This window comes from Geotrypetes seraphini, chromosome 3 (assembly GCF_902459505.1).
Source record: "Geotrypetes seraphini chromosome 3, aGeoSer1.1, whole genome shotgun sequence".
Lineage (NCBI taxonomy): Eukaryota > Metazoa > Chordata > Amphibia > Gymnophiona > Dermophiidae > Geotrypetes > Geotrypetes seraphini.
In genome coordinates, this window is record NC_047086.1 from 347100589 (window position 1) to 347112717 (window position 12129).

The 12129-nt window shown below is 43.3% G+C and overlaps 1 protein-coding gene across 5 annotated transcripts in view; it reads right to left on the minus strand.

Moving 5' to 3' along the window:
* Positions 1 to 12129, minus strand: part of KCNH1 (potassium voltage-gated channel subfamily H member 1) — a 487752-nt gene that overhangs the window by 444665 nt on the left and 30958 nt on the right. For 4 of the 5 annotated variants that reach the window (XR_004538934.1, XR_004538933.1, XM_033939452.1 and 1 more), the window contains exon 2: positions 978 to 1101. Coding sequence is in view for 3 of the 5 variants with exons in the window: in XM_033939452.1 (XP_033795343.1) it covers positions 978 to 1101 (124 nt within the window). In the remaining 2 variants the exon portion in view is untranslated. Of the gene's footprint in view, positions 1 to 977; positions 1102 to 8308; positions 8389 to 12129 lie in introns of all 5 variants that reach the window. The other variant, XM_033939451.1, reaches the window with a different exon arrangement.

The window sequence follows — 12129 nt, forward strand, 5'->3', positions numbered from 1 at the left end:
CAGAGGTTTTAGCTTGGTCCTACTTGGTCCGCACAAAGGGCCCCTTGGTGGGGCCCGACAGTGAGGGCCTGCCTGAAACACAGCCCTTTAACCCTTTCAGGACCATAAGGATCGTAGGCCAATTTTTGTGGTTTTGACGACATTTTTATGGTAAAAAGGGCTTGCAGATGCCAAAAAATTGATTTTTTTTTGTGAAATATCATTATTTTTTTTTTTTTAAATCACACTTCTGGCTTATGGACAGTGTGGCAAGTGAATCTTCTCGTCAATCTGGCAACGACGCTAATGAATGAATGTCGGAACCAGTTTGTTTACATAAAGGCAGTATCATATGGAATCCGTACATATCAAATTTAGAACTGTAGACTATCCCAATCAAAATTTATAGGATTTTAAAGTTATGGGACAAATATGTCCCTTGGTCCTGAAAGGGTTAAAGGGATGCTTAATCAAGCCCAGGAGGTGGTAGGTGGGGCCTCAGTTCAACTGAGAATCCTCAGGAGAGAGAAGGGATAATCAGCTGTTATGAGATCCGATTCCCCCTTCTCTCTAGTATTATGAGCATTGACTATGTTGGGGAGCCCTAGCTGACAATTCAGGTTCCTAGGATTACAGCATACTATCAAGCCAACTAGAGGCAAAAATATTCTGTTAAAAAACCAGACTTAAGTGTAGTGTCGGTTTCGTAAATTTAACCTGTAAATCATTTAAGGATATTAAAATTAAGAGGTGCATGCAACATTTAACACCACCCCTCCCCCCCATTTTTTCTACGAAGTCACATTAGACTTTTTTATCACTGGCCGCAGCAGTATTAGCTCCAATGAACGTCAGAACTAATACTGTCACGGCCGGCAATAAAAAAGCCTAACATGGCTTTGTAAAAGGGGGCCTTAGGGAATAAAATTGATATAATAATTTTTAAAAACATGCTTATCTATTTGCAATTGAAATAAAATACATTTGCACTTAAATACCTGCAGCTGCTGCTTTTTTGCATAACTTCTGCCCTGTGATATCCTGATAGCTTGCAAAATCCATCATTGCTGTATACAATTGGCCAGTCCACTATCTGGGCATTGCCCAAGACAAAATTAGTATCTGTTTAAAAGAAAACAGTAAAAGAATTAGCAAAAGAAACATTAAAATAAATATATTAATTTGTCATTATTCCTCCTTATTGACTCTTGACCGTTTTCGTCTGCATTTCTTTATGCCTTTGTGGATTTTATTGCTAATTCCAGCAACATAAAGATGAAAAGTGACTGTTACTAAGTCTACAAATTAGATAAAATGAACTGCAAAAGAATATTTATATATTGTATACTGAATGATATTAACTTCCTAGTAATTTATCACAAAACATATTTTGGGTTTGATTTTCGTCTAGAACCATGTCTTTTCTTATATCATTCATGCATAATTTATAGAGCCATAATATGGCAATAGTGCTTGTTTTAAAAGGTAAAAACACAAGTTAAAACCCTGAAATAAGTTGGGGCCCCTTTTACGCAGTCGCGTTAGGCTTTTTTTTATCGCCAGCCCGGCAGTATTAACTCCTGCTCATAGAATTCCTGTGAGCGTCGGAGCTAATACTGCCAAGGCCGGTGATAAAAATGCCTAACGCGACTTCATAAAAAGGGGGCGGGGTATTGATCTACAATGGCAAGTCTCCCCACTTCCGAGTGTTCAATAAAGAGAGAGATCTAGAGCACAGTTCTTCAACCGCCGGTCCGCGGACCGGTGACGGTCCGCAGAAAATTTCTGCCGGTCCGCACAGGGCCAGCGAGATCAAGTCGGCAGTTAAATTTCCTGCCGACTGCGGTTCCTCCCGACTGCGGTTCCTGCTGACTAATGTTCCTCCCAGCCTCAGGCAATCAACACAGGCTGCCGACGTCGGGGCCTTCCCTCTGTGAGTCTCGCCTGTTCGGAAACAGGAAGTTGAAACAAAATAGGTGGGACTCAGAGAGTGAAGGTCCCGACGTCGGCAGCCTGTCTTGATTGCCGCCCCTGCCGTGTTGCTGAAGAGGGCCGCGGGGAAGTTGCGATTAGAACGGAGATTCAGGTGCAGGTGGAGGGAGATGGTCAGCGTGGGCGAGCAAGATCCTGGGGAGCCTTCACAGTGGCTGCCTCCCCTCCCACCAGCTCTCCTATTTGCCAGGGCAGTGATTTACCGGCAACTTCCTGCAGGCAAGTACTGAGAGCTGCTGGAAGGGGAGACAGCCACTGTAGGAGGCAGGGAAGCTGAGAGCTGTTACTGGACTTGGAGAGAGTTAGAAGGAGAGATGCTGCTGGGAGGGGAGGAGGGAAAGGAATGGGAAGAGAGTTAATGTTGGATAGAGGGAGGAGGGAAGGGAGAAGAAGGAGAGATGCTGCTGGAAGGGGAGGAGGGAAAGGGATGGGAAGAGATTTAATGTTGGATAGAGAGAGGAGGGAAGGGAGAAGAAGGAGAGATGCTGCTGGGAGGGGAGGAGGGAAAGGGATGGGAAGAAAGATAATGTTGGATAGAGGGAGGAGGGAAGGGAGAAGGAAAAAAAGGAAGGAGGGAAGGGATAAAGAAAAAAGGAAGGAAACAGCTGGCAGGAAGATTATAGGAGGGGAAGGGGGTCAGGGTGGAATGGAGAGATCAGATGAGGGAAAGGGGAGAGAGAGGAATGAGAAAGTAGAGAGACATTGATTCTGGAAAGGGGGTCAGCAGAGAAATGAGAGAGGGATAAAGATGCTAGATCTGGTGTAGGAGAGATAAAAATGGAGAAGGCAGTGAAGCTGGAATGAATGATGTAAAAAGGAGAGAGGAGGAACAGGCTGGATGGACAGGGAAGAGGGGCATAGAAAGAAGTCAGTTACATATGGAAGGGGGAGGGCAGACATTGGATGGAACGGGCAGATGCTGGAAGGAAAATAGTGAAAAGAAGATGAAAGCAGAAACCAGAGACAACAAAAGGTAGAAAAAAATAATTTTATTTCTATTTTGTCATTAGAATATATCAGATTTGAAATATATATCCTGCTAGAGACATAACTGGGGACTGCAGTATTCTGTTAGCATGATATTTCTATGTAGCATTCTATAATAACTTGGCTTGTTCAGTTTTCTTGATAGTAGAGGGGATATATGTGAAGGGGAGGGGAGACAGGGGTTTTGTTGGTCCATGCTCTGTATATTTGTATTTATAAAATCACAATTGTTCAGAATATTGTTTCTTTTTATACTTTAATAAAATACGTTCAATATAAAATCATAATTGCGGCTTGTGCAGATGGGATCAGATGGTTTGCGGGGACCGAGCTCACGGAGATGGGGCGTAAACGGGGTTTTTACATTTTAGTCCTAGTAGTTTGCCGGCCCACAAAATAATTCTTTTATTTCTGCCGGTCCACGGGTGTAAAAAGGTTGAAGAACACTGATCTAGAGGGTTTATCGCAATTTACCATCTTCTATACCTTGTTGGGGGGGGGGGGGGAATTGATTCCAGGATACAAGCTCCAAACCTATACATCAAATCGTCCTCGTTGTAGATCACAAGGAGAAAAATGCCCGATGCCCATCTAGCTACTCGCTGTTACATGAATTTGCAAGCAAAAGCTCGTGCTCTTACTTCATTCCTAAACTCTGGAACCAAATACCACAATCGATCCGCTCTCTTGAACCACTACTAAACTGTTTACTTGGCACCCCCAGACTAAGGCACCTGATTCCACTGCCACACAGCAGCCAATAATTCTGGAATTAACTGTAAATCGCTGAACTGTACTAACTCACTTGTACCCGTTCACAACAAATGTAAACTGAAACAAATTGCCCTGTACAAACTTTACCTCCAGCCACAAATCTTTGAAATTCTAATCAGCGCCTTCTTTCTACACACCCCAGAAGGAGCCGCACTCCGAAACGTAATGTTAATCCAAAATGCAACGTCTAAACATAATCCAAAATAATATATCTAACACGAAAACTTACCCTCGTTCCCTCTCCAACTCTTTTCCCTTACCCCTTCCACCATGCATTAATCCCCTCAATACTGAATGTATTAAATATAGAACTAAGGGCTCCTTTTACTAAGCTGCAATAGCGGTTTTAGCACGCGCTTAGCGCGCACTAAATTGACCCGCGTGCTAGACGCTAACGCCAGCATTCAGCTGGCGTTAGTTCTAGCTGCTTAGCGCAGGTTTAGCGTGCGGCAATTCTGCGCGCGCTAAAAACGCTATCGCAGCTTAGTAAAAGGAGCCCTAAGTAACCCATCCTGTACTATGTATCATACATAATGTATGTAATCTTGTTACTGTATGTAATTCAATATACCAATCTGTATTACAAATGTAATGCTATAACCCATTCCGAGCTCCTCTGGAAGGACGAGCGATAAAACTAAATAAATAAATGCACCTTAATTGTGCAAAACACATCATTTCATCACAACATGCAAGAATCAGGCCCAATGTGTGTTAAAAAAAAAGACCCCAATGAGAAGCAACATCTGCAAAGCAGCTCAATATTAAGCAAAATGGATAGCACAGCTTACATTAAACTTTATGAAAGTTAACAAACACCTCCAAAGGTATCTTAACATTCTCTTCAAGAAGCAACTTTAAAAGGCCAATGCTTAGTTCAAAGGTCATAGTTCAATTTTATTTGACATAATGCTGATTATTAAAAACAGGTAAGTGAATTAAATTTTTCTTTAAAGTTTCAGACCTGAGTTTATGAGGAAAAAATAAGAATCCCCCTAAAGCAGCGGTCTCAAACACGCGGCCCACGGGCCGCATGCGGCCCCCCCCAGGGACTATTTTGCGGCCCGCAATCTGTCCTCAACTAAAGCAGGGGTCTCCAATCTACTTCCCTTTCAACTGCCCTCCCCCAAGCCACCGCAATCGGGGAACAAGCCAGCACCCGAGGTCTTACTTCTCCCTGCCCTTCCCCAAGCCACTATCATCGGGGAACAGGCCTCCACCGCCGCAATCGGGGAACAGGCCGCGCTGAGAACAGGCCTGTTCCCCGATGGTAGTGGCTTGGGGGAGGGCAGGGAGAAGTAAAGAAAGAAAGGGGGGACAGGAAGACAGAAAGAAAGAAGGGAGACGGGATACAGACAGAAAGGGGCACGGGGAGAGAGAGAGAAAGAAGGGGGCAGGGTGAAAGAAATAAAAAGTTGGGGGAGGGAAGGAGACAGATGCCAGACCAGGAGAAAGGAAGGAAGGAAGGAGGGAGAGAAAGGAAAGAAAGAGATGTCAGACCATGGAAATAGGGACAGAAGAAGAGAGAGACAGAAGGGAAGGTAAGACATGGAAACGTAGATTTTGAAAAGAAAGCAGTTAATGCCAAAGATGGATGCAAAATAAATGAGAAACTGACTATAATTTTGAATACCAATGGTAAAAGAGCTAATGCCGTCCACAAGTTGCTCAGAAAAAGTGAAACTCTGAAGGGAGGTGGATACCTTCCCTTGGTAAAAGAGTTTACCATCCAATCATTGCATTTGTTTAAAAAGGCATCACTCTTTAACCAGGTAAAACTTCAATTATATGAAAAAATACTTAATCGACAAAAATTGTTCAAAACTCATATATATAAGAAAATCTCTTGTTTGCACTTATCTGTGCAGACTTGCAAAGCTGTAAATATAAGGGCTCTGGGGTCTCAACGTGGCCCCGTTTCGATAAACTGCTTCAGGAGACCCAATACAATACTGCACACTGATGTAAATTGTATCTTCCCAAGAGATGATCTAAAAGTAACAACAAAAATTTGGCTGCACAGAGCACAAAGGAGGCATGGACTTCAAAATTGTGTCCTATCCATTGCCTTCCCTGCTCTGCTATGACACAGTGGGTAGGATAAGAGCTTTAGGGGGAGGGGTTTCCAGCTTGAGAAGGTCTTAGACCAGGTTAAGATCAGAGTACATAGAGAGGTAAGGTCAAGAAAGGAACAAAGAGATTGTATTTGCCTAAGAGTGAAAAAAATATTTTTGGATAACAGAAATCCTTGTCAAGCAGTACCCCTAATATTCTTACTGAATATTAGGGGTACTGGAAGGTTCACTCCTTTGATACTAGGGAGGAGAGGGAGGGACAAGGAGAATCATCATGAAAAGATATCGGACTCGGATTTAGTAGGATTAAGTTAGAGTTCATTCATGAGTAACCAATCAGGAATAAGATCAAATTTAGCAAATACAGCAGATATTGTCTTGGGAGAGTGATTGTCAAGGGAATAAAGAAGCTGAATATCATTAGCCCAGAGACTGTATCAGAATGGTAAGAGGAGCTAAGAAGATTTGAACAAGATGGGGCTTAGAACAGATCCTCCAAAAGGTGGAGAAAATGGTGACGGCAGTGCATGAGACCAGGACACTCTAAAAGTTCTGTTGTACAGAGAGTACTGGAACCAGGAAAGGGCAGTACCTGTGAAATTAAGATCATAGAAACACTGTAGTAGAATTCAATAGCAGATAAGCTTGAGTAATATGGTATAAATGTGTCTATATTGAAAACCATCTCAGAAAATGCTCACCTCTGTATTGTAACACTTTTACAGAAGCTCATGTATTGTAACACCATTACAGAAGCTCATTGACTCCCCAGTCATTAGTAGCAGTATAGAAACTTTCAATAAACAATAAATAATATGAGGATATTTTTGTCTGAGTCTAAGTTGGTCTTAATATAATCTATCAGGCTAAATAAAACAGTTTGGTTGAGTGATATGCAAGAAAACCTTTTCATTGAGGGTGAAGAGCCATGTGTCTTTTCCAGAAAATCAGATCATTTGCTACAAATAGGAAATTGGAAATAGGCCAGCAATTTGTGATAGAGGACACATCAAGTTTGGGATCCTTAAGGTGAAGGTGAATGACAGCTTGTTTCTGGGTATATGGTACTGTAACACCCTGGAAACTAGATATAATCACTGAGAGAAGGTAGGGTAGTAAAGAAAAGATAGTCTGTTTAAGGAGACATGGTGGAAGCAGATTAATAATGGGTGAGGAGGGATTCACAGTGCCTACAGCTCTCTGGATAGCCAGAGGACAAGGTAATGTGAACTGTGAGAGGAAACTGGAAGGGCACAGAAGAGGGTTTAAAGATAAAGTGGAGATTGAGGATCTGTGAATAAAACAACAGAATGTAAACCAGCCTCTTTATTTTAAAAAAAACTGTTTGTGAGCTGATCTGCAGTAAAAGAAGGCTGAGTAAGAGAGTCACGGATGGTCAGACATTTAAGAAGTTGAAACAAACTAAATGTGTTGGTATTGCACAGGAAAAAAGTAGAATAATAATGTTTCTTAGTTGAAAATAAGCTGTGCTTGTAATATTTTTCAGAACTCCATTTACAAGAAAGGGTGGCAGGATTAGGAGACCTTCAACAGAGTCTTTCAACACAATGAACCTGCCTTTTGAGAAAATGTACCACTCAAGCCTACCACAGGTAGGACAACAGGGCAGTTCACTTGCCTTCTCAAGTACAGATGCCAAAGTGAAACACCAGATTGAAATCTGGGTTAGTAAGGGGGAGAGAGGCAATGTCCTCTGGGAGGCTCAAAGAGGGAAAGGAAATCATTTGGGTCTATGGACAAAAGCTTTCTATACTTAATAGGAGAAAGTTCAGAAGAGTAAGCTAATGCCTTGGAACAACATCCAAACCAGGGAAATGAGACAATGATGGTCAGACCAGGGAATAGGGAGTGCAAAGAGATTGGAAATGCAGAAAACAAACTAGTCATCAATAGTGTGATCTGCAATGTGAGATGGATGAGTTAACAGAAGGGTGATGGAGACATCTTCAAGAAAGCAACATAAGTCATGATTGATAGGGTAATGGGGATTGTTAAAATGGACATTAAAGTTACAAAGTGAAAGAAGATGAGGATAGCAGATGAACTGAAAGGAGATCATAAAGGGTGCACTGGAAAGAGTGGGAAACTGGAGATAGTTGGTAGAGGAGCAGGAAGTCAGTAGGAAGTAGGCCAAGAAAGCAGACAAATAGATGAGGAAACATATGCTTAGACCTAACCTGTATGGAGATAAGGTATCTATATAATACTGCCAGACTACCTCCCTTCCTGGAGTCCCAGCAACAGCAGAGATATGTATAGCCAGGGGGACAACAAGAATAGAGATAAACTGTATTGTAATTAGTAAGTCATGATTATACCAAGATTATGACATTGGACTGCATCAAGACAAGATGGGTTTTGGAGTGAAGTGAGCAAATGTTCACACAATCAATATTAAGAGGAAAATAAGAAGAATAAATGGGAAGAGGCAGAGAGGAAACCTGAGACGAAACAGAGGGAAGGGCGACCAAGTGTCTTACCTGCCCAGCGCCAGAATAGGATGAGCATGGGGGAGGCCGATGACCCCAATGTACCGGGATGGGGGGGTATAAGGTGACATCTGTAAGAGTGGAATATAATAGGGGGTTAAAGGAAATGAACAGCAAGTACTTAACAAGAATAAAAAGCATAGATAATGAGGTGTACTCAGGAGACACATAAAGGAGCGCACTAAGGAGCACGATATGCTCTTTTGCACAGGCCAGCATTGAACAACTCAAACAAATCAGTAGCATCTAAATGATGATGTATCATTCGGGGTAGGAGGTAGGCAGAGTCAAATTGCCACAGTAGCAGCAGGGAACCAGTCTGGGGCAGGAGATTGTATGTCAGACCTCTGGAGTTAGGCAGTAGGCAGAATCAAATCACCATGAGAGTGGCAGGCAGTTGGTTAGAAGCATTAAACTTCTGGGAGAGCCAGACAAACTGGAGTCAAATCGCTACACTGGCAGCAAACAGCCAGTTGGAAGCAGAAGATTAAGTATCAGACATCGGGGGAGGAGAGGGGGGCATGTACATGAAGTCAAATTGCCATGAAAGCAGTGGGTAGGTAGCCAGGTGGGAGCACGAGATTATGCATCAGACTGGGAAGAGCAGAAATAGACCTCAAAACAAGGTACAGACAGTGGTAACTATCTCTATATCTCCCAATCCCTTTTCATACCTCACTGGAACCCACTCCCCTCCCTGATCTCATTTAAAATCTCCATACCCTGATCCATTTTCAAAACCACTACACCAATCCTTTTTCAAACATCCCCCCCCCTGGAGCCCACTACCCCCCTCCACACATCCCAGCACCTATTCCAGTCTAAAAGTGCTATCTGATCCTCTAGTAATAGTACTACAAAACTACCACTAGAGGGTTGAAACCATGTTTTGGGTCAGGAAACCACTGGTACAGGAGTGCCTGGGAAATGCTCCTGACCTTTCCTTAGGGAGACTCCCTAATAGATATGAAAAGTAGAGTTTGAAAAGGTATTGTAGTGCAGGGATCTCAAAGTCCCTCCTTGAGGGCCGCAATCCAGTCGGGTTTTCAGGATTTTCCCAATGAATATGCATTGAAAGCAGTGCATGCACATAGATCTCATGCATATTCATTGGGGAAATCCTGAAATCCCGACTGGATTGCAGCCCTCAAGGAGGGACTTTGAGACCTCTGTTGTAGTGGGTGTGGATGCTGAGGGAGGGTGTATATGAAAAGAGATTGGGAGTGGGCTGTTTTGAAAAGGAATAAAGGAAGGGAGGGATTTTTACTAAACACTAGCCAAATCCTTTGAAAGCTGTGGGCTCGACTTGGGGCCCACTATCTTTGTACACATAGGGTGACATTCCCAGCTGCAGCAAAACAAAAATAAATTCACTAGGAGATTCACTAACCTATGGTACTGGTTAGTAAATCCTGTGTTAAATTTAGCTGTAATAAAATGGAGCATAAAGTGCTATTTTGTCATTGGTTAGTAAATAAGCTTCAGAATTTGATAGCATTTCATGGATGCAAGACCAAATGTCCAACTGGTACACTAGAATCTTTAGCAAACCTCAACAGTATGTGATTTAAAAACAAACAAACAAACAAACAAAAAAACGTTTTATTTATTGAAAATATTTTTAGCCCACCCTAATCCTACTCTAGGTGGGTTACAATAAAAACAAATGGAAGTCCAAAACAAGAAGAGAAACTGGGGGCTCAATGTTCCTTGGTCAGTTGATTTATTAGAAATATAATCCACTATTGATAACACTTTATTCCATACAAGCAGGTGCAATACGGACCCGACATGGTCCATGCTTCTGTATAAAAAGCCTTCCTCAAGGATCCATATGAAAGCACCGATGATAAAAGTAGGTATTGGATAAATGAAAAAAAAAAAAAAAAAAAAACCACCTAAATTGCAAACAGCAAAATATTTGACATTGAATGCAGGTTTTGCTTAGAGTTTTCTAGCAGTCTCCAATACTGCCATGCAAATGTAGTACAATGAGGTCATTAATATTAAAATGATCACTCTGAGTAATTCTCTATAATCGCTGAGTGATTCTTCATTGTGCCACATTTGCAGCCAAAATTTATCGACAGGTCTGAGCTGTCATTGCCTTACGTTCTGATCAGTGCCTGAGTGCTGATTGGCTAAGGCACTGACAGAAAAGTAATGACAGCTCAGACCCCCCCAAATTAAAATAATAATTAAAAAAAAAATTGAAGAGATGCCCACTCTCTCCTGCTGTATCGCCGACACTAACACCCCCCAACACCCCCTCGGCAACAGGAGAGACGTCTACTCTCTCCCTCCGCCAAGCAACACACACCCTGTCACTCCCCACCCCTGCAGAGGGAGAGATGCCCACTCCCTCCTGCCGCCAAGCAACGCACCCCCCCCAGCAGCAGGAGGGATGCCCACTCTCTCCCGCCGCCACGCAACCCCCCCCACCACCCCCATGCCTCTGATGACACCCACCATCTCCCCCTTACCTTACTTAGATCCACCAGGACAGAACCTAAGGCTCTGATTGGCCCAGACACTTAAGGCCTCTCCCATATGAGGTGTCTTAAACAACCTGGGCCAATCAGAGCCTCAGGATCCTCCCCTGCACTGAGGAAGGGAAGACCCGCCATTTTGAAGAGGCGGGCCTGTTAGCTGGAGGGAGTAGGCATCCCTCCAGCCAGCCATCTAAGTAAGGGAAGGGGAGAGGGTGGGGAGTCATTGGAGGCGTGGGGGGTTACGTGGTGGCGGGAGAGAGTGGGCATCTCTCCCGCTGCCGGGGTGAGGTGTCGAGATGTGTGTTGCTTGGCGGCAGGAGAGAATAGGCATCTCTCCCACTGCCGAGGGGGTGTTGGGTGGTGTTGCTTGGAGGAGAGAGTGGACATCTCTCGCTGCTGAGGGGGGGGGGGTGATGCTTGGTGGCAGGAGAAGGGGGCATCTCTCCAGCTGTCAGTTGGAGGGTTGCTTGACTTCGATGGTTCAATTTGTTGTTGTTGTTTTTTGGGGTTGTGGTTTTTTTGCATTTATTCTGCACCTGTGCCCATCACTATCAGTAGCAATGGGCACATGCAAATTTAGCAAATCTTTACTACTCTCCACCAACCTCATTTGCATGAGGGGTTTTTGAAGAATGATTCACTTTTTTAAAATCGCTACTATAACAGCTGGGACAGCAGTTTTTAACGCAAATTTTTGAGAATCTAGCCCTTAGTGAGGAAAGGGGCAAGCCTCTAATGAGCTAACACCAAGCATTAGGATTTGTACTTCAAGCACTAGCACTGCCGCGGCTGTCTGTGAGAATTAAGGCAGGGAAGAGTTAAAGATTCCCTTCCCACCACTGTGAAGTTCTCTCTCTCGGGTAACTGAAAACTGCTAGAGAATGTGTTAGCCCCATTTCCTTCAAATAACACACACACTACCACAATCATACTTTTAGTTTCTGGCTCCCATTGCATTTCTCCCCCTTCTAAAGAGCTTATTGAAACACATTCATCACAATTCATATCTATACCAAACTCTGGCTCAGCTAGACTTTCCCTAGATACAGATATCATGTCAATCTCCTGGCTTCCAATTACAGTGCTCTGGAGAAACTTATCTGTCTGCCTAGATTTGGAAAGTTTTCTTGCCAAATTTCCTGGGTCAGCTTTTCTCTTTACAGTAGCTGGCAATTCTGAGGGCTCTGAGCAAATTCCCCATTGCTTCTGAGCCATGCTAGGAACGAAGCTCTTTCTGGGAATGGAGCCACACCTCCCTAGCTTCAGATCCTTCACATCTTTAATTATACCACCAGATGGAGTTAGGGCTCTCATTGGCTG